General features: G+C 42.7%; 2 protein-coding genes across 3 annotated transcripts; one reads left to right on the forward strand and one right to left on the reverse strand.

Annotated features, from left to right (window-relative positions):
• Window positions 1–539: 539 nt before the first annotated feature.
• Window positions 540–19,185, reverse strand: LOC111078003. Its single transcript, XM_041595932.1, is given in 5 exon segments — window positions 540–5,452; window positions 5,523–5,604; window positions 5,690–5,744; window positions 15,215–15,969; window positions 19,058–19,185. Coding segments are annotated over 4 exon segments (2,232 nt in total). The 5' UTR covers window positions 15,432–15,969; window positions 19,058–19,185; the 3' UTR covers window positions 540–3,574.
• A 1,836-nt stretch (window positions 19,186–21,021) lies between these two features.
• LOC111078010 (transmembrane inner ear expressed protein) lies at window positions 21,022–22,857 on the forward strand. 2 transcript variants are annotated; one of them, XR_002608211.2, is made up of 4 exons: window positions 21,041–21,788; window positions 21,873–22,025; window positions 22,343–22,467; window positions 22,548–22,857. XR_002608211.2 is itself a non-coding variant. In XM_022372538.2 (3 exons), the coding sequence occupies exons 1-3, from the start codon at window positions 21,680–21,682 to the stop codon at window positions 22,634–22,636; spliced, it is 351 nt and encodes a 116-aa protein (XP_022228230.1). In that variant the 5' UTR covers window positions 21,022–21,679; the 3' UTR covers window positions 22,637–22,857. The 2 variants fall into 2 exon arrangements, 1 of the variants encoding a protein (XP_022228230.1); XM_022372538.2 differs by lacking the exon at window positions 22,343–22,467 and having other exon boundaries at window positions 21,022–21,788.
• The last annotated feature ends 188 nt before the right edge of the window (window positions 22,858–23,045 follow it).

A 23,045-nucleotide genomic window follows, 5' to 3' on the forward strand; every position in this document is an offset into this window, starting at 1 on the left:
CAAAGCATATTACTCGTATTTTATTTTATATTTCGTTAGGTGATCAATTTGTGCGGGTGTCCTTTACTTTATTGGTTTGCTAAATATATACATACACCTTTATATATTTAGTATATATTTGATTTTATGTTCCTGCGTGTCAGTGTAATGTGTGTCTGTTGTGAGTCTGTTGAGAGTTGAATTTAAAAAATGTTTTCTTTTGTTTGTGTTAGTATTTGGTTTTGGGTGTTTGTCTTTGTTCAACAAAATTTGTGCTCTCGTTCCATAGTTGCAGTTAGGGTTTACATATGTATTTATGTATGCACACATATAGCATATACATATATGTAGCTATAAGTATGACGTACTGTTTGTTTGACTCAAATCATTGCGATCTCAAAATCAATACCCCAAAAATTCTCGGCTTCGAGTTCAAAGTTTTGCCGCTCTCGTTCAAAGAGTTTTACGTTTAGTATAAAAAATCATTATATCGAAAGTATAAAAATCGTATTTAGCCGTACATACTCTTTCTTTTCGTTTGTCTCATATTTTTATATCTGTTTTTTTTTTGGTTTCGTTTTATTTCCGTTTTTCGTTATTAAATCTCTGTTCTTTTTTTTTTTAGTTTTCTTAGCAAAAGCGGGTGTATCTTCTTCAAGCAGGTATTCGAATGTTACTTGGCAGGATTATTATTTTCCATAGTACATATATATATAATATATTTGTTGTTAAATAGTTTTATAAAAGCTTTGTATTCGAGTTGTGTGTGTGTGTGTGTGGTTCTGTTGTGGATTATGTATGTATGTATGTATGTGTGTACGTATGTATGTATGCATGTGGTGTTCGTAGGCCTGTTCTGCTCTGTTCTTTTGTATAATCGTATTTTTATTTGCCTTTTGTTTGGATTTATATCTAGTTTTATGCTTCGTTATTGTTTTATCAGATGCAATATTTAGAACTCACAATAGGCGTTGCCATTGACAACATAGCTGGCTAGTTAATTAATTAATGAAATAATTAATTACCGCTGCTCAATAGGTATCTACAATGGAATTCGCTATCAATGGGAATGATATCAAAATTGATTATTCTTAAATACACGTTGTATTACATTCCTTTTGGGGTTTCGTCTTGTAATTAAATTAATTAAAGCTTTTTCGTGTGTATGTGTCTGTGTGTGTTTAATCTTGATTCTAATAAATTGTATATATTTGTAATGAGAAAACAAAATTTCATCCGAATCCAAAAAACATTCAACAAACCAAACCAAATCAAATCAAATGAAATCCTATTTACAATTGGATAATTTACTACTTACTCGCTTATCTACGTTTAGTATTCATTTCAATTTGATCGAATTGAGTTGCTGTCATCCCCCTCTGGTTGCGGGGGTTCATTAACCATTAACTAGTCTCCTACATGCATTCACTATTTGCTTACACATCAGATTTATCAATGTCGTTAATACAATTGAATTGCCATGAATATATTGCTAATATAGTTCCTTCCAAGGACCTTTGGGCCAGATCAATAGACCTGCCATCCCATCTCATGCCATCCCGAAAGGAACCCTGATTGGTGCTTCGGCTGGCCGAGACTACTTATTGCATAACAATTTTATCCATCTTAGACTGTAACTAGACTAGCCCTCCTCGGCTGGCTCTGTTCTTCTCTTCTCTTCTCTTGTCTTCTTTACTTTGCTTTGCTTTGCTTACTTGCGTTTGCGCTACACATTTGTAATTAGTTTAGATATCTAGGGCTAGGTTAAGGTAATAATTCTTTCCTTTGTGGCTGTAATTTATCCAAATCATCATCACATATCAAAAAGTTTACAAAAATTTCACTTTAGCTTCAGTTTCTCCATCTTGCTCGTTGATGTTTTATGTTTAGTTCATTTCGTGCGCTTCGAATAAAACATACAACAATAGACCGTTTTACTGGCGGTTATGGTTCTCCTCGACCCAAACAACATATCTCGTTATGTCTTTTGTTAATGATTAACATAATCAACAGGTTGATATACATATATTCTAAACAAATTAGCTTCGCTTGTAGTTTCGCAGACATTACGAATATAATATCATGTAAACCGTAACGCTCCTCCTCTCTTATTATCCACTAACATTGGTTTGCTTAGCTTTTCAATTTCATTTCCAGTTGATCATATACCGTTCTCGGGAGACTTTTCGTGTAGTGTTAGTGACGTGTGGGCATGTAAAAGGCATTTGTTCGGTTTCTGTGATTCCTCCTTTAAAATTATTTGTATTTTAAACATTCGTTTGGTTTCATGCTCGCATATACGAGTACATACATACATATGTACCCCACAAGGGTGAACAAGGGTCCTAGGGGCTTACTTTTCCGTTGGAAGAACTCAACTCAACTCAGCCGAAAGCCCAGAAAGCGCACCTCAGTCGGGCAGCGAAATAAATTATGTTTTGGTTGAGTTTCAACAATCTGGCAAATCGTAACTATCGTATTTATTTGGTAAACTAAAGCGTGATCTGAGGCGCATTAAGTTCGCGCGTGATATATTTCAAAACACTTGTGTAATCGCATTGGCTCCAAACAAAATTGACATTTTCAAACTGGTTTAAAAACTAATATTGCTCTTGGTCAAACGAGTTAAGAGTTTAGCGATCGATCCTTTGCGTCTAGTAGTCCTTTTGGAGTTTAATTCTCCTCTGCTGTAACAACAATTCCTTATAAGCTTACGAGTCCAAAACGAAGGTCTAGTTCAAACAGAAACAGAACGATTTTGTTGCTTAGAGTGTAAATCAATAAAATTGTGTCTAATTGATGTAACAATTGCTTTTGTTTGGTTTATGTATCAATAATCTAACGTAACGCACACGCCACCGGTTTCAAAACTCTAGGAGTATTTTTTTATTTGCATGTAATACGAGTATAGACAGACAAACGAACAGGAGAGGTTAAAATGCTGGGATTGAACACACAAATATGCACGGCGTGCGCGTCCCTCCTTCTATTTGACGACGCTTTAGCTTTAATTAACATTATTCACAATTTCTTTAGTTATCATCTTACTATACAAGCTCTCTCTCTCTCTCTCTCGTCTACGCTTTGCTTAATTCTTTAACAATATTCTGTCTACTGAAAAATTCCTAACCACTCGTACAATTTTTGCATTCACCTGAAAGAAATCCCTGACAGAGAATTTGCAAATCCTTGAAGCATCTGCTGAAGTTGGGGAAGCGTTTGAACCATTTCACATGTAATTTAGTAATAATTTTCTTCATTTTAATTTTCTGTTAAACATTTCATTCATGTGAACAACTTATTTGGAGCTGACTACGTTCCCGTGTATTGCAAAAATGTGCAAATGTCTATCTGTGTGGCTCGTGTCTGCTGGCGTATGAAAAATTGTTACTAATAATTGTTTACGTTCACGTTAAGCGGAATGACGTTTAGAATGACGTTCCAGCGAATGATTGGATTGGGTATTGGGTGGCTCGTGTAACGACTGTCGATCGAAATGGAATCTCTTGTTGATATCGCAAATGAGAACAGCGACCAAATAAATTAGCCAGGCACATGTTGAATCTCAATCTCTGAACTAGAGCCTGTCCCAGTGTCAGACTGGATGGCTCTGACTCGCCTGCCCGTATTTCGAGGGGGCGGAGGTCTTCTGCTGGCGCGCCACCAGTCGACGCTCCCGCCAACGGTCGATGGGCGTGTAGCAACACCTGAAGAAAGGGGGCGCCCGCGTGCTGGACGAGCTGCTGGCGCTGTTGCTGATCTTGGCCAGCGACTCCACAGTCAGCTCCGTCTGCACGCCACTGGTGGTCAGCCGCGTCTCCGCCTGGTACTGGTACTGTGGCGGCGGAGTCGCGGCCAGGGGCGCACCCGCCTTGCAGATGACACTGGGCGGCTCCATCTCGTGCAACTCAAAGCTGTTTGAGCTGCTGTTGGTCGAGGGCCGAAACTCGTGCGAGCTGCTCTCGACCATGGCAGTGCGATAGGTAGCGGCAAAGTAGTTTGTCTCCAGGTAGTGGCAGGACTCGAACAGATAGTCATCGAACTGCTGCAGCCGCACCGAGCTGGCGGCACTGGAGTTATGCCCGCCAGAGGCAAAGCGCTGGCTCTGCTTGTGGGACTGCGTGGATGGTGATGGCGGCGACGGCGGCATCATTATCAACGAGCTCGACGCCATGGGTGGACGTGGACGCGGAGGCGGACGCTGTTGTCTTTGCTTCATATCAACAATTTCTATTTCTTCTATATCACTAAAACTATTTAACTGTTTCAACAAATAATGCACATCATTTCGTTTCATTTGATTATCCTCGTCGTGGTGGGGATGATCATCGTTAAGGGCGACTGCTTCGTTATCCTCCTCTTCCTCTCCTGATTCTGCTGGTTCTGCTGCTCTTCCAGCTCCTTGTTCTTCCTCCTGCGCCGTTGCTATCGATCTGTGTGCTGCAAATGTTAATGGAGTGCTGGCAACGGCGCCTGAGCCACGATCTAATCTTGGTGTCCCCTTGAGGCTGTTGATCGTCCTGATCGCATCATGCTGCTGCTGCTGCTGTTGTTGCTGCTGCTGCTGCTGCTGTTGGGGAATCAACTCTGGATAGGCCAAATTGAAGCGCTGTTGCAGTGTGGCACTGCTCAGCTGGGGCAGCGTTGTCACTGCCCCCATTGCCGCTGGGGCCCTTTCCAGGGTTGAGTCGATGATGCGGTTGAATTTAGCTAATGCACTTGATGCTGCGGCTGCCGATGAACTGGATGCTGCCGATGGTGTTCTGGTTGCGGTGATCTTAGTTGTAGGTTGTTCGTTAAGTTGAGGCACTGTTGTGACGGTTCGTAGATTATCACCAGCACGATGGCAACGCCCACTGCCCTGATCATTGTCCGCGACGACTGAGCTAAGCTGTTCCTCCTCCTCCTCCTCTTGCTCCTCCAGTTGGCGCTCAGCCTCTTCGTCATCGCAGACATCCTCATCAACATCATCAATATCAACGCCATCCTGCAACGTCTCCTGCACATTCAAATTGAGATTGAGGTGGAGCTGCTGCCGCAGCAGCAGGCGGCTCGTCTTCGTCTCGACGCCAGGCACATTCGGTGGTGCGCCCGCTCCTCCCCCCAATCCACGGCCGGCGGCTATGACGGCCGCCGCCCTCTGCTGTGCCGTTGCCTTAGCTAAATTCTTTTGTAGTATCAACCTCCTCGACGAAATGATGTCATTATTGTCGCTCCCCCGCGATTACCGGCTGTCGCGGGTGGAGCGAGGCCGCCCCTAACTGGACGTGCTGGCGATGGGCGAGACGGGTGACAGCGGGCTGCGGGCCTGCTCGCGCGGGCAGCCAGTCAGCGTGATCACCAGCTTTCGGGAGCCGGCCTGGTCCCGGTGCTCACACAGCCAGACGCCCTGCCACGTGCCCAGCGAGAGCTTGCCGTCCGTAATGGGGATTGTCAGTGAGCTGCCCAGGAAGCAGGCCTTCACGTGTGCGGGCTGCAAGTCACAGCAATGAAAAATCTGGTTAATCTGCGGCTACAGGGATTTTCGAAGGGCATTCACTCACCATGTCGTCGGGTCCCTCGCACGAGTGTCTATAGGGCAATCCTTCGGGAACTATTTTGTTCAACATCATCTCCATATCGTCTCTGCAAAGCGGATTGTCTCCAGATTAGCTCAGTAATACAAGTAATATGTAAGTACAAATATCGATTTAAGATCCTATTCGCTCACCTGACGTCTGGATCCCAGCTTTCGTTTAACGCCAAGCTCGCCGAGGTGTGAAGAACTGCAAGCAGAGAAACGAAGTCAATTAGTGTGTGTGCTGTGCGACTGACTAATCGTAATCATAATCAAAATCATAATCTGTGGAGTGATTGGGCTGCTGGTTATTAGACCAGCACGAGGCGTTGGCTCGGCTCCCAATGCATTTCAAATTGAGTTGCAACGCCAATTAGTCCACACACTTGCACCCAGCAGACCCATCAACGGTGCGGGGGCCAACTAATGAAAGTCAGTCATGGAATGTTAATGGGATATTCATGGATATTCCCCATCATTTATATGACAAGGCAAGATCATGTATGCCGTGGGGATTAGGAATCCGTTCCAGTGTAAGCGTCAATGGATGTTTTCCCCAATTTTATAAGCCACTGAATGAACATTTGCGGGGATTTGGGCTTTACTTTCAACAGTCGACTGTATCTGTCCATCTCTTACGAGTACCCATACCCATCTCGTAGTACCCATAAACTAGAGATCCGCGTGTCACTCACACCATAAATATTCACATACATCTATGTACATATAGTATGTATGCATATACATAAGTCCAATAGATACTTATGAGTACATATGTATGTATATATGTATGTCTGAGTTCACAGCAGTCAGCATTCACCCGATATTTATGAGTTACAATGAAGGAGTGCCCAAAACGAAATGAAAGAAATGGCATATCCGAAGACAATCGAATTATTGTCTGCTCTTTTTATACCCGTACTCGAAAGGTTAAGGGGTGTATTCGATTTTTGGTAAAAGTGCATGTGTGTAGGGCAGAGAACGAAACTTTTCCGACGCCATAAAGTATATATATTCTTGATCAGCATCGGTAGCCGGGTCTCTGTAATATCAAGTTGTGCCTCTCTGGAAAAAGTGTGTTATAGAACTCGGTTTTGCTTTGATGTACATACTTCTCCTGGCTATTTTCTATTTTTGCAGCAAATTGTTTACATGTAAAAAATTTTGCTTGGTTTCAGGACAATAGGTCTTTATTTTGGGTTTTATTTTGGGCTTGTTTCATAAAAATTATTCGACCACGTTTTTGTCTTAGAAAACAAAATAGAAACGCATTTAAATTTGGTTCTCATCAGTAATAAAACGGTTGAAATCGAATTATAGAGGTAATATTTCATCGACTAATGACAAAAAAAGATATAAAATATCTATTCCTGCGGATCCCGCTTTGTTTGTTGTTGTTATTCGTTTCGGAATGGGTCGTGGCGTATATTGTAGGGATATTGAAAGAAAACATATCCTAAATCTAAAAAATGAAGGCCACACAAGGTCAGACACAAACTCCCTGTTTGAAAAATATAAAATATAATCCCTTTCTCTCCTTGGCAGATCAAAAAGTTACCTTAATGCACGGGTTGGTATTCGTACTATAAGAAAAAGGCTGATTGATGTCGATTTACAAGGCCATATAACTCAAAAGGTCCCACTAATTTCCAAAAAAAAAGGGTCAGAAACCGAGTACATTTCTTGAAGGTGCGTTTGTCTCGTCCAAGTTGGATAAAACGTGGTAACGTCAGTTGAAACTAAGGTCAATGTGCTTAGATTTGTTGGGGAACTTCATATTTGGCACCTTAATACTACTTCCCACGACCCAAGGTACTCTGTTAAAGCGGGTATGCATGGTGGTGGGCGCATTCTGTTTTTTGAAAATTATTATTTTGTTATTTTTTGATACATAACAAAAATTTTGATGCAAAAAAATATTGACTAAACAAATTTAAAAAAAATACGGCAAAATGTCCGTTTCTTATATTTTTTCCATTACTGTACATATTCTTTTTCTGATGCACTCGGAATTTAATAAAATACATGCCTGCATGTACAGTACATACATATGTGCGCGTAGTTCCATAACTACAATGATATAGCCATTTGCTCATGGAGTATCGGGTAAACTCTCAAAACAATTTATAATCATCTAATACCTTAAATATTCTCATAAATCCCATTTGTTCTACGTAACATTGGCCATGTCTTATTTGGAATCACTTTTTCTGACACATTTATCGTATGGCATTGGGGTATTGCCAGGTAGAACCTGACATGAGCATGTGTGGACATCGGAATCGGAATGGAACAGCAATTGCCTACACTCGGGGCCGGAATTGGCCAACTGCCAGCGCTAAAATGACCAGCAGAGTCGAAATTGAATAGTTTAAACTGTGTTTAGTGTTAATAATAAATATCAGTGGAAGAGGCACACAAAAACACTTAAACATGCACAATAATTGCGTATTCATGAATAAAAGACAGAGACACAAAGACTGAGAGAATGAAATGGACGATGAAGAAGTACATAGTACATAGTACATAGTTAAAATTATTTTTAGTTTAGTTAAGTCACCGAGATCTAATTTTACGGCCTAGAGCAGAGACTGGGCAAACAACCTAAAAAGTCCAGACAATCAGCGGAGTTTCTTTTTAGATAATTCGAGAAACGATTATGTCATGTTGAACACGAGTAAATGGCATCGGGAATTCGAACATTACGAGCACAGCGTACACCTATCGGGGCCTGAGGACACTCGGACAAAGCAAATGAAAATTAAATTAAACTCAAAGTGACAGTCGAAGGACTACAAAGAGGCCATCTCGGTCAGGAACAAATTTACAAATTGATTGTAGAAGGGGATTGGAAAGGGATGAGAAAAAGGTAACAAGCCCCATCACTTATCCGGCCTCAAACATTGTCTATACATGCATGCATACATATGTAAGTATGTATGTACATATGTGTAGGATGACACCATTCCCCATCGCATCACAGCATATCACCCCATCGCATCGTTTTAAATATGTTAATGGCCTAAACATAATTGTGTGTGTCTGCGCTGCGGCGTTTGAGTGGCATTGGAGTCGGAGCAGGAGCAGGAGCAGGAGCAAAAAGCAAAAGCAAAAGCTTCGTGCACATTCAGACACATTCCACTCTTCGCTTAACTGGCGCATCCGCCTGGAATAGTACTCGACTGACACTTTTTCCATTGCACCAAACCATAAACGGAATGCAGGGCACGACGCGGAAGAGTGGTAAGCGGTGGTCGGACGGTCGGTCGAGGGATGCCTCTAATATGATTTAGCCCTGGACTTAGTGATGGGTCGGGGTCGGAGTAGTGTCGCCTGCGTCAGGGGTCCTGCGGAACAGAGGCTCTGTTTGCACATGGCAGCCACAGCCATGCCTCGGGAGCTAATAAACGTTTATGCACTGAAAAAAATAGTCGCGGGAGTTGACACCTAACCATATGGATATTAACTTAATCTATAAATCACTAAAACTAAAAACAGATTTAAGATATGTTAAATATGGTGATCAAGTCTTAGCATAATACGCAAACTGTCGATCGTTAGGCTGTTCGTATTAATATGGTGTATTCGATCTGTGGTGTATCCCAATCCTTCCTGCCCCAAAGGGGAACAGACTCGCAGTTCGCTAATCTGTAGTCCTCAATATTTTGCCTCAGTGTAAAAAGGCATCGTTAAGTAGCAGGTGGCGTCGTTTTTGCCGGCTGTTCGTCTGTGTCGGGGTGTGTGTGTGGGTGGGGTGAGGCTAAAGCCGGTGGGGACGAGACGGTGGGTTGTCTGAGTTCCGGGCACAGTGTTCACTGTGCACTGTGCTCTGTATTCTGTGTAGCAGGCGGTTAGGCACTACAAAAGTTGCTAATGTTTTTTAAAGAGGCCTTTTTAGTATACAAAGTCAAACATTCTGACGGCCCAAATGCAGGCATAAAGCACACACACGTACACACATAGCCGTAATAATCTCATACTTACACATCCGTACAAACACATGCATGTATGTGTGGCCGTACACATGAGGTTAGCACACCCCACAAGCTTAACAATGGACTCGACATAACTCAACTTGACTCGCATCTCGACTCATTCATTCATTCATTCGTTCATTCATTCATTTAAACCCTTACATACTCGAACAATACGAGTATAAGCATTCATACAGACACGCATCCACCCACCCACACACACACACAGCCAGACATCACGTGAGTGTATTGTGCATTACATAATGCCATGGATAAGGAAGCGCTTAGATGCGTCAACCGTCTTATTGCATGGCCGGGAGAGGCAGGAATCACGGAACACGCCGCAGCGGCAGGTGGTGTTGCTCCCCGAACGGAACCAGTTCCAGTTCCAGTTACTTTCGCGGGTTTTTGAAGCCAGCAGCAATCGAAGACACCGAACACTCTATACGAGTGCTGATGTACCCGAACCGGGGCCAGTTCCCGTTTTACCTCCTGCAGAAGTCGGAGAACAGGAATCACGGAAAATGCCAGCGGCAGGTGGTGCTGCTGGCCCCTAGCGAAATCAGTTACAGACCTTTTTGAATAAATAATATTGATTTATTGGTAGCGGAGAATTTGCGGTTCATAAGCGAACGATTTTAATGCTAAGCGAGCCACCAACACCAACAGGCCAGAAGAACAGAGGCCAGGCAGGAACGGAACGGAACGGAACGCACACAACGGAAGCCAAAAGTATGACACACACATGGCACGTTTTTTTTTTAGTTGCCTCCTTTCTCAGTGCTTTCGTCTGTTTGTTCTTTCCCTTTGCATTCTCGTTCTCATTCTCGTTTGGCGGTGTCGTCACGAAATTGTATCCAAAAAGAAAGAGAAATGGCGGAGGACGCCCACACAAATATATTCCTAATGCTGAAGGCTCCACCGAAACTCCCTACTTCATTCGGTACCCCTTCTCTGCCCCACTTCCGCTTTACTCCTCAAATTGGTTTCGCTTTCGGTTTCTGTTGATTTATTTGGTGTGTGGCTTCTCTCTCTCTCTTGTCCCACGCACACATCCACACCCCGAAAAGGACATTCGTTGACGGAGGGAGTCCTTTTACTGTTGTTCTTTTGCAGCTTTTCCCAGTTCCCCTTTACCATTTCTTTTTGGGTTAATTTGGGTTATTTGTTGGTAAATTGAAGTTGATCCATTTATGTATATGATCTTGTGATAAGTCCGATTCATCAGAAACTTAACTTGAAAAGACGACTCGACCTTTAAGCTTTAACAGAAAATATAAAAACATTTCATTATCTCTGATTCTCTATGATTTTATACTTTACAGGATTCATGTTTCAATATCTAACAATTCTAGTCGATCGTAGCAGTCCCACCCGCAAACTTTAACGTTTGGCTTACTTCAGCGGGGGGCACGGGCACGTCCTTGCTCCCATCCCTCCCACATAACGCAGCATATTGATGCTGGACTCGAGACAAGCGAGTGGTGCAAAGGATAATTGCATTGTTGGTTTTATTCACCGATTCTTTAAAGGCCATAAAATCAAATGTTGCTTAAACGGTTTCACATAGTGGTAAAAGCCCTTTGGTTCCTGGTTCACTGAATTCCTTTGAAGGAAGGAAAACAGGACGTTAACCAAAAATAATTTAAACATTCATTAGGTCCGTCTTAAACATTCTTATTATTGTTGCCCGGCCCCATATCCCTACAACTTTCTGACTATAAAATTTGAACAAACAAATCATCGAGTGCCCCCAGCCCAATTAGTTGTTCTATACGCGAGAATGCACGACTTGAATTGGTTGGGCCTGGGAATGGCGAAGTCCTTTCTGTAAAGGTACTCGAATGTGAATGTATGGTCATTGTGTGGCCAAACACGTGTGAGACTTTCTATAAGTATTTTCTCCGCTTTAGCCCCCGACCACTGCACATGAATGAATATTAATAATAAAAAAAGCCAACAAGGAGGCAAGTCACTGCGGGGAACTATGTACCGTACATGTGTATGTATTTCCCTATTTTCCCCCCGACTCAGGTGGAAGTCGAACTCTACTCTGGTGGATATATCATTTTTTAGTATTTCCCCGCATTCCATTATACTTACATATTTCTTGTTTGTTTGTGTTTCGTGTTTCTGTTTCTCTCGTTTTTCTTCGTTCTTTTTTTGTGTTTAACAAGTTACCGTTACATTTGGCTTATATTTTGTGTATTTGTGATTTGTGTGTCCTCTGGCACCTCTTCCCCATCCTACATATACACCCGATCCCCTCCTTCCACCGTCTGTGCATTTCCCCATAGAAACAATGGAGGACATGGGCGGTGCGGTACGACAGAGACAAAGAAAAGGAAAGGGAGGGTAGGTAGGGTATTCAGGTCAATAGTGAAAGACAACAACATATGGCAAGGTTGCTTTGAAATTATTTTTCCTTTTTTTTTTTTCGAAATTAACTTTTTTCCGCCTTTCCTAAGAACAGGGAAGATTGAAAATGTAAAGAGAGAGAGAGAAAGAAAGACCGAATGATTGCATTTATTTTTTTGCATGGTAGTAATCGTCGTAGGCTTCCCTTCCCCTTCCCCTTCCTCTTTCTCTCCTGGTATGTGGTATCCTCACAGTAAAGTGTGTCTAATTAGGAAGTCCTTTTAAGAAAATCAATAAACATGTCTTGACCTCAATTAGATTCCGCTTACAGTTCACAAAACAATACACGTACTACAGTGAGCACCCCAGACAACAAACACGCACAAGAGATCTTACAGAAATAAGAAGCGAAGGGGGGGGGCACTGAACAGGGGCTATTGAGGGACACACGTGCTTTTGATTTGGCCAAAAGGCGAAGCGAAAGAGAGAACTAAGAAAGCGAGAGAGAGAGAGAGCGGGCACAGAATGTTCGTAATAATAAAGACCTGCTTTCCTGCCTGCCTGCAATGTGCTGGCTAAGACGATTTGTTGGGCAGAGACGTGGCAAAGGGGTATCTAAGGGGCACTGAACAGGGGCAGAGCAGGGGTTCGCCCCGAGTATTCACACGCCATAGCCACAGACCATGACATGAAGACGACGACGATTGCTTTTCACTTTAGTCAACTTTAGCCCCAACTCCCTTCCAGCCATCCAGCCTTCCAGCGACCCCTGCCCCAGTGCCCCTGGCCTCGCGCGTCAACTGGCGTTTTATGATACGATTTTATTTATTTGCCCAGGAAGGGAGAGAAAGAGAAAGAGTGAGGGGGAGCCAGAGAAGCCGCAGCACTGAACGCGAGTCCTGGCATTGTAATACGAACTGTCAACAAGAAGCTGCCTCGAAGGCAGAGGCAGGCAACTCTGGAGGTTCTTCTCTGTTTGCCATGATTCCTCCCCCATCATCCTGGGCTGTTTTCTCGTACCCTGGTTCGTGTTTCTAGTGTGTTTGGGGGGATGTCAGAAGTAGTCCAAACGCAAGGATTACGCACGAGAATTAGTGTGCATGGAGAAGAGAGAGAGACAAAAAGGAATATTTTGGATAACTGCAATTCAGAGGTTCCGAGTGCGGAATACAAAGATCAAGCAACCAAGGAACCAACTTTGCTAGATGCTGGAAGTACATACATTAGAAGGGCATCCTCAACCGTTTAGACACTGGTTCGCACCTGCCTTGTTATGCCAGACTAAAATCCATTCATGAATCCCCAAAAAAAATAGTTTTTAGGTTGGTCCGAATCATGGGGGGTCAGTCTTTTTATACCCGATGCTCAAACATTATAAAGATATATTAGTTTTGTATGGATGTGGTCGTGATTCCTCTTTTTATACCCGTTCTCAAAGAGTTATGGGGTAAGTATATTAGATTTATGGTAAAAGTGGATGTGTGTAAGGCACAGAGGCAACGTTTCCGACCCCATAAAGTATAAATATTCTTGATCATTCTCTATGTGTGTCCGTCTTGTTTGTCGCCTAGTTTGCAGAGACTATAAGAGCTAGAGCAACCAAAAATATGTTTCCAGACTCATGTGATATCACACTGCTATAAGTGTATTTCAAAATTTCACCATGCCTCCACAAAGCACGAAAATCTGTAGAAAACGGAAAACGCAGAATCGTAGGGAATGATCATATCTACCAGTGCACATTGGGCCAGACAGCCGATATTTTGGCATAAATTTGACAAACTATTAGAAACAAAATCTTATTTTAAAGGTACATTTTCATAGTGCATACCTTGGCTAGAAAAAATGGAAACATATTTTTGATTTTAATGCTGCACTGAAATTTGTGTAGCCCATCAAAGTCAGATGTTCGGTTAATTACGAGTTGGTATACGAAAAGCGGGAATCTCTTTCTCAACTTTGTGAGCTTGTAAGTTTTTTAAATTTTAAGAAAAGGTAAATGTAAAACATTGACCAGAAAGGCCGCGGCATGTTAAATTTGTATATAAAAAAGATTTTGTTCATATGCGTTAGTTGGTTTTTTGTGCGTATTAATTTGGGCCTTAATGTTCAGTTGCTAATTCCACCCCCTTCAAGCACGGCAACGCCCTCTGGCGCAGGGAGATGTATAATCTGCATTGTAGGTGTAGATGACTGATGTAACAGAAAACTGTAAATAGATCGAATATCAAAAAAATCATAGTCTCACATATGTACATATAAACTGACTGAGTACGGGTATAATAGTTGAGTCGCGGCCACAGCAGTGACTCACAATGTTTCCTCTCGTTCTCCCTATGTTGAGTGTGATATCCCCCCTCACCGCATTAACCAACAAATCAATTCGTCCCTTTTACGAACAGTGATACCATAAGACAGACAGAGAGAGATAGAGAGAGCAACCGGCAGTCATGGGCTCCGATACCTTATGTTGTTGCATATACATATGTATGTTGCATACTTCACATAAATTATAAGACTAAATATATACTGACTGAGTATCGGGTATCCCCGTGAACTATAAGTGATCAAAACTTATACTATTTTGTGGATAACTGAGGAAAAAAAAAACTTCAATCTTCATTGTGGCGCATCGATCCTCCGTATGTCACTTCACATCTCTACCCTGAACATCGTGATAAGCCCCAGCACGACATCTCCCATTTAATTTCAGAAAACTCTGTCTACTCGCCATGTGGGTCAACGCAGTTTGTCCACACAGTTTAGTCATAGTCAGAGGACTCGTACACTCTTTCGCAATTCCAGCCGAATGTCAATCGTGATTTTCGGCATCTATCCAAGGAGAGTGACCAGAAGAAGGAGTGCGATAGATGCCCAAGTGTAGTTTAACCCAGTTTCTCAGTAATATAAATGAGCTGAAATCCCCCCATTCCCCCACCATCTCCCGGTGACCTCGTGTCAACGAATGCAAGCTTCAGCTACTATTTTGGGTGTACAGTACTGATTTGCTATGCAAGCTCTACATTCTATTGCTTGTCCAAGTGAACTTTGCACTAAATGTGGGCGCCGTGCCGAGATTCCCCGAGAGAATCCAATCCAATCCCAGAGATGTTTTGGAGGGAGCGTGGACAAAGGAAATGTGATGCCAAAACGAGTGACAGGGGGACCCAAACTGAGCAGGAAAACTTTCCAGTGGCCGAGATCCGACCCTAAAAAAGTTGTTATTTGATAGCCAGGATGTCAGGATGTATTCTCCCCCAGCTAGTTGACAATTAATTGACAATTGCATTCGTTAAACCATCAATAACCTTCTGGGGGGCGTGTAGCTCTACTCTACTCTACTCACTCTGCATATGACAAAGTCCCACGGAGAAGTGCGCCAGCTCCGGCATCTGTCTGAGTATCTCCTCGGTCACCAGATGGACGCCGCGGTGCTGTGGCCTTAGATTGATTTTGCGCTGAAACCACGCTGAGCCGATCTGCAGGCCCACGATGGCGTTGCCGTCACCAGCGCCGGCCACGGCCCCGCCGCCACGCCCGCTCCGATGGTTGGCCGAGGCCATGGTGCTGTTGGAGCTGCTGCTCCGGATGTTGCTGTTGCGACTGACGCTCTGCTTGACGCCGCCACCGCCTCCGCCGGCGCTGCCAGCTCCACCGCTACCACTGGTCGCTTTCGTTGTGCCGGCGTGGGGATTACTGCTGCTACTGCGACGTCGCTGGCCGCTGCGTCCGCCGCTGCGTTGATTGCTCCCTGCAGCAACTACCGCTCCTGCTCCTGTGGGTGGGCTCTGGCGTGCAGCGGCGGCGGCGGCGGCGGCAGCAGCAGACGACGTCGTTGGTTTTGAGGACGACGTTGTGGCTTCTCAGGACACTCGCGCACTAACACACTTGCACTGGGACTGGCACTGGCTCTGGCCCTGGTACTCGCTTTCGCAGTGGCAGTGGCAGGAGTCGATGTGCAACAAGCTTGTGCACTTGGCTGGCTCTGCACTTTTCCCGTTTCACTTTTCCGGCTATTTACTTTTCCCTTTTTCGCCTGGCCAAGCCCTTCTTTGTATTAATTTATTCTATATTATTGCCACTTGTTACCGTTATCAGCACCTGCAAGAGCGCAAGAGAGAGACAAAAGAGAGAATTAGTAGACACGTTCGTTCGCAGGCGAAATTTAAACAATGTTCCCAGTGGGCAGTGAGCTCAGATGGGACACAGGGTTCAAAAACAAACGGTAATGCTTGTATGACATATGTAGAGATAACTGATGTGAATCGCAGTTTTCAAATTTGACTGCTTTTAAATATGTAAGACATTCGCAAAAACATTTCGATTTCATCGAAACCACAACATTTCAATGCCTTGTCTTGGAATGCTGTCAATTAAAATGCTTTTAAATTATTGCACTGCACATTCGCACGGGATAAACATAACTTTCTGGGATCATAAGTCGTGATTGGGTAATTTTCTGTACTTATTTGAATATTTAAGAGAGACTTTGTGGAAGAACTTTTATCTTGAACCAATCAATGCCAAATACTCGTACCAAAAAATACTCAACAAATGAACATTTACTTATTTTAATACCTTTCAAATCAATGTTGGCATTGGTTAAATCAGTTAAGTTTCAATAAATTTAGAAAATAATATCTGGACTGACTTATATCAAAATGTTTGTTTTGTTTTACTTTAAATTCGTTGGTCTCAGTGGATATTTCCATGGAAATGTCCATATATTCAACCAGAAAATGTGTAATACTATTTTGCTCACACAGTAGGTTCCTCTTGCACAATTAGTCCATTAAACAAACAATTTTTTTAGTGATTGTTATACAGACATTTTTTTTAGAAAGATGTGACATCATTGAGCTTTAATATACTTCTAAGCATCAGTTTATTTTGGTAGCTGCTTATGTCCGGCAAACACCAAGTGGGTCTTGTTTACTAGAGTCACCTTAAAAGGCAGTACGATCTATCATTGACTTCCCTCCCTTTCGACAGTCTACTGATGACATAAATCATATACTCATATTATTTCTTAGGCGTTGTTGCTACATCTCAATTAGTATATGCAGCCAGCGAGCAGCGCCCACAATCAACAAGTTATTAATTGCCAAACGTAAACAGCAAACACGGCCAGACAACGACTGCTATAGTTATCAGAACGCCAGGGGTGACCTTCTGGAAATCTACACATGTATGTACATGTACATATATATGTATTCTTCCTTTACCTACATACACACCCATATCAGACAGCCACTTCTTATAAAACTTAAGATTTCACGGGAGCGAACAATAAATGAAAACTATTATTATACATACATATGTATGTATATATGTAGGTATAATTAAAATATTTATAATTTAGAAGCTACAATTTCTGTACATAAATATGTACATATGTAGCTGTGCTGCTTTTAAATGTTCAGTGCAAGATTTAAGCTTAATTTTAGTTATATGTAATGAATAAAGTTACTTGAATTCTAATAAACAACGTACATATTGTGGTTGATAGTGTAGAACTGTAGAACTGTGCGGCTGGTGCTATATTTTCCACCCCATTTCAGTCGAACAAATCAGAGTGGAGAGATCAAATACAAAACCCTTAACAAACGAAATACTGTTCCAGAAGTTCCTTTACTTTTGTTTGCTTTATAAAAGCTAATAGTCTACTGATTGTCTATTAAAAACCTGAGGAAAACAGTTCCAGTCGGTTCAGCTCAAAGGGAATGTTTCGGTTTGCGTGAAGAAAAAGAGTGGGACCCGAGCCAAGGCAACACAACAGTAAAAATGTGTAGTAGCATTCGAAACGGAATAATGAGCACGTGTCGCCAAGTGGGCCAGTGGGGAGACAGGCCTAGGATTGTTGGCCTAGGAGCGCGCTCGTGCGAGTGGGAAACAGAATCCAAAAAATGAAAAGGAATATGGAGCGGAATCAAGAAAAATCGTGTTTAAAAATCCCTCTTTTTTCCTATGTACTTTCTGCTTTCTCTGTATGCTCTCTTGGCTTACGAGTTGAGTGCGAAAAGCAATCGAAATGCATTTGAATTGAAGGAAGATTGAAGCCGCAGCCACAGCTCATGGAAATCCGCTGCGGGTTCGTACGCCTGTAGTAATAGAAGTAGTGGTAACAAAAAAAGTTCACACACACGAACAGGCCTCCAAAAAAAGGCAGCACTTGCCACACAAACGATTTACACGACACTAAAGGCGGCCACACGCCAAGAACTCGACAAGTGGGAAGTGTGCATAGGCGGAGGGGGCCAAAGGGGTGGAAGATGGAGATGAGCTGATGGAAAACTAAGGCGACACGAGTACATATCTGGATAAGCAAACATTTATCCAGAATTCATGGTGGAGAAGGGCTCCATTCAGTTGGCTCTTGTATAATCGCGAAATGTTCTTGAAACTGGGATCGTAAACCCAAATAGGGAGCCCAGGCAGTGTGCTGTGGCTCGGTCTCTATCAAGGCGTCTCTCTCCCGTCAGGGGCGGGCAACAACTAAAATGAGAAGCGCGTTAAGGCCGCAGCCAGGTACTTTATACTTTTTACGGGGCCACTGTTCAAATTTGCATATGCTTTAAATATTTAATGTAATTCAAAAAGAGGAGACAAGTATCGTGCCAGCCGCCGCAGCAGCAGCAGCAATTGGACAAGGCTTGCCCTCTCGGAGTCCAATTGGACTTCCCGACACCAGGAGATGGAGCCAGAGGCATAGGGGACTACTACCATCAAGGCAACACACAGAATTGTTCGCGCATTTGGCAAAAAATCAATTTTCCGTGTGATTGCCAAATACAATTGCAAAAGAATCAAGGCATAGGAGAGAACATGCAAAGCAGAAGATCTAACATGAAGCAAAAGCATAATTAAACTTTTGACGCGCTTTGTGAACTTTTGAATACCTTCGTGCGTACGCTCTTTGTGCAGTATAATTCTACTTTTTTATTTTTTTTACTGTTAATTATTGACATAACAAATGGGAAGTCTCCGTCGCTCTCTCCGCGCACTCACTCTGCCCTCTGTGGGGCACGGATGACGGCAACGTTGACAGCAGCACACGCGAAATTGCTTAAATAAAGAGGAGGATAACACAAACACACCGAAACTAGAGCTTATAATTTTCCACCGTTGGCGCTCTGCTTCGCTTTCTGCCGATTCTTTGAACGAACGGAATTTCGGGGACTGGACTCACGTATGTACGTACACCTTCAGCACTGGCAATGGGCAGCACAGGTAAATCACGTAGGCATAAAATTTAAATGCACTTAATTACATCTAATTCGTGTTTTGCTTTTGTAAATTTTATGGCAAGAGTGCCGCTGCTACAAACCGTGACGCTAGAGATGAGCGATAGCCGGGTCATGTATTTTAAAGTAGCGAGTCACGGATCTGAGTTTCTAGCAAAACAAATCACGTTTTTATTTATGGATGCCGACACTCTACAAAACTATACAACTTTGACTCAGATCTGGATTTCCCAAAGCATTAACGTTGAATTTTCTTAAATAAATTTGGGAACTCCACACAAACACTTTAGCACACATTTTTACGTATTTCACCAAATATTTCCAACAATCACTGCATCTGTAATATTGGGGCAATCGATAGAAATTGCTCAAACAAAAAGAAAAACAAAAGTATCTGATAGATTTTGATATGATATCTTGAGAACACGATTTAAAATTAAATGAAATTCTTGAAAAATTAAATCTGATCAAATGCAATTTCAGCTTTCTTTCACTTGGATATCGATACCTTGGCGTGCAAGTTAAAAGCGCTAGTGTGCATTTTATTTACATTTGAAATGCGTTCAGATTTTGCATGTGTATAAACGAACCAAAAAGCGGTGCTTACTTTTGCTGGGGATTATTAGTTTGTGGCTGAAGCTATTGTCGATGCTGAGATCGGGATCTTTGTGCATTTTGGAGTGGCAATGCGAATGCAACAACAACTACGGAGATATGGTGCTGCGTTAGTAGGTCGAATAAAGCTGCGTTCTGCGTGCGGCGGCTAAATATAACGTTTGGCTTTGGCGCTACACTCGTTACTCTTTTTTATGTGGCCAATTCACAAAATGTACATTTTTTTTACACCTTTCACACACACCCACGGGCTTTACGCTCACGCTCGCACACACTGGCCCGTTTTTCTCTTTTCTTCTTCGCTTTTCGCACACCTCCTCTCCTCCTTTGCGACAGCAATTTCGGGAGCGTTGCCCGTTGTTTTTGTTTTTAGTGGTACACCATAGAGATTTTTTTTTTTGTAATGTAGGTTAGCTCCATATCCTATTTTCTTGATTGCTGCTTGACGGATGCTTGTGGGGCGATTTTCCTGCTGCATTCATCCGCAGCAGCAGCTGCATGTTACCAAATGGGTGACTCCCATCAACTTGGGCCACATGGGCACAGTTTTCGCATGAAACATTTTCACTGCCTTCTGCCCGTTTTCAACACCAGTTTGGGTGCATTCGGAAAGGGCGGAATGGATTCCCGATATTCCTGCCTTTACCCTTGTCTCTGCTCCGGTTTTCAATAAAACTTCATGGCCCTGTTACATATGTACTCCGTGCACACTCACACATACACATGAGCCCGATGCGAGGATACAACAGCACACAATTTTACTGCCTCTTCTAACCAACAGAACTGTGTGTGTGTGTGTTGAATTTTTCTCTTTGCTTTTTCAATTTCTTTTTTTTTCTAGTTATGTTTTCTGCTATGTTCAGCTACTATTATTTTTTGGCTTTTCTCTGCCTTTTCTGCGACGAGCGCCCCCCTAAACTGAATCTGATTCAGGATATATTTTTGTTGAATGAGTTTGGCTCACTCGTTGTCTTAACGGTAATGTTCCTGCACCTGCGCACAATCTGGCGAGTATATTCCCGGACTATTGTGAATGGCAAAGGCGCTGCCATATGAAATGATGTTCCAGTAGTGTCGCCTTTTGCACGTATCGATATTTCGATAGCCTGTTACTTTGGATTTAAATTTGTTTTCGTAACTACTCGTAGGAAGGGTAAGTTAAATAAAACTGCAACCTTTCCTGTAAATGTTGACTTTTCCGATTTTTTATGTACTATTTATTTATTTCCGTTTTTATTTTAAAAACCGTATTTGAAAGGTCACTCTCCCCTAACGCAATTCGAGTAATTGCAATCACACACATAATTCTAAACGCCCTCCCGAAGCACGCCAACCTCTAAATGTCACAGTCATTAGACTAAATTCTGACGTCTCCGGATCTCGCCCATACCCCTGCAGCTACCATCCCAGCGACCAAGGATCCCATCAAACTGGGTGTGACCAGCAGGTGGCCGCCTAACCGCCTAACTAACCATATACATATGCATGTGTTCTTCGCCGAGCTCCAGCTTGTATGCAGAGCAAAAATTACTTTACTGTGTCGTGCTGTTGAGGCACGCGGAGCCGCACCCAGTTTCTTGGTCTCGAGTCGAGTTTGTTGTCATTTTCGCTTTCATATCCATATCCACAGGCACAGCCACATCCACCAAGGGAGGAGCTGCTAGTGAAATATCTAGCATTACATTTTACGTTTCAGCTTTCATTTGTTGCGGCGTGAAGGGGACGGTTTCGGTTTCTTTGTTTGTTATTTTACAAGTTTGCCATTTTCCCCATACAGGGTGAGTATCCCACTCCCGTCCCACTTATTTGAATACCTTGCGTGGGCTCCAGGGATCCAGCTCGTCTAGCTCTGTCCATGGACAGCAGTCTGCACTGGATAGGCAAAGCAGCCAGACGTACTCGGGAGTAGGAACGAACCACGAACCTGCCGCAGTTCATAAATCAGCCCAAAAATGGATGACAATACAGACTTCCGTGACGTTTGGCTGGAGACGGTGACCATTGGGGGGTTTCGTGTTTGGCACATAATAGCCGCTGTCCTGGGCATACTAATGGGAATCAGTGAGTGGACACTGCAGTGCTTGCTAATGAAGGTTGAGCATATTGTCTATCTTTATTGTCTGGACGTCTATCTTTATCTCTCAGTGATTATGGTCTGCTGTTGCATCCGATTCCGCATACCACGCACCAAGCAAGAGATCGAGGCGGACTATCAGCGCAAGCAAATAACAAAGAAGTTCCGCGAGAAGCTCCAGCAAATTAAAAACTCCGAAATGGACGACATGGACCTACAGAAGGGTGAGGAGCCCTCGCTACTCTAAATCTTTTCTAAATACACACTCCACTCCACTCCACTCGTATACCTATATAAATATACATAGCGTAAAAGTTTTGTGTACCAACTGTCCCAGTTTTGTTGTCACCCTTATGCGGCCAAGCCTTTTTCCTGTCTGGTCTCTGCCTCATTTTCCTCCTCCCACACGAACTCACGCATTTGTATATACAAAATGAAAATGATAAACGATTCCTTGAGCTGGACCTGCTTGCACGCTAGTTACGTTTCGAGAATGTTACTCACCCTGTCTCTCTATCTCGCTGCCACTTCTCTATCACAGCACTTGCTTACATCAAACTGGAACAGTACGATGATCCCTAAGGGCTTGTAAATTCACTAGCACACTGTACAAACTATTGGAAGTACCTAAGAACTAGCCTCTGTATCCCAAAGAACACTGCCAATGTAAGTAGCACATCCAACCATTACTCGATTAACTAATGCCATCAGCAATATTTCTCTTTATCTGAACTGTTCCATTGCAGTTTGTGCTCGAATTCAAAGCGATTTCCTGAATCTCCAGGCGAGCGTCGAGAGCATGAACGAGAAGCAAAATGTTAAGTTTAAGATCTAGATACGGAAGGAACTGTTATACTGTTGTGTAACAGAATATAATACAAAGTGTGTTGGTATCCTATACTATACTCCTAGCATGATAAAAACTTATAAACTAGAAAAGCAGTGGATTTTCATATTGAAGAACATTAAACGTACGAATATCGTCTAGTCTTAGCCATTACACATGTTTCTCCTAATCCTGTTATACGACTATTCAAACAATAAAACTCGGGGATGCAGTAAAACAAAAGTTGTTTATATTGCAATTTATGTTTCTCGTTTTATTAATTCTGTTTGCTTTCTGCTTTTCTGTGGTATCAAAGGATCGTTTATAATTTCTTTTTCAGGAGTAAGTTTTTAAATGCGTTTTCTACACATACATATAGGCTAGTTGGGGCTTTTCTTCCTGTGGGGACAGCGTTTCC

This window comes from Drosophila obscura, unplaced genomic scaffold (assembly GCF_018151105.1).
Source record: "Drosophila obscura isolate BZ-5 IFL unplaced genomic scaffold, ASM1815110v1 contig_9, whole genome shotgun sequence".
Taxonomy (NCBI): Eukaryota; Metazoa; Arthropoda; class Insecta; order Diptera; family Drosophilidae; genus Drosophila; species Drosophila obscura.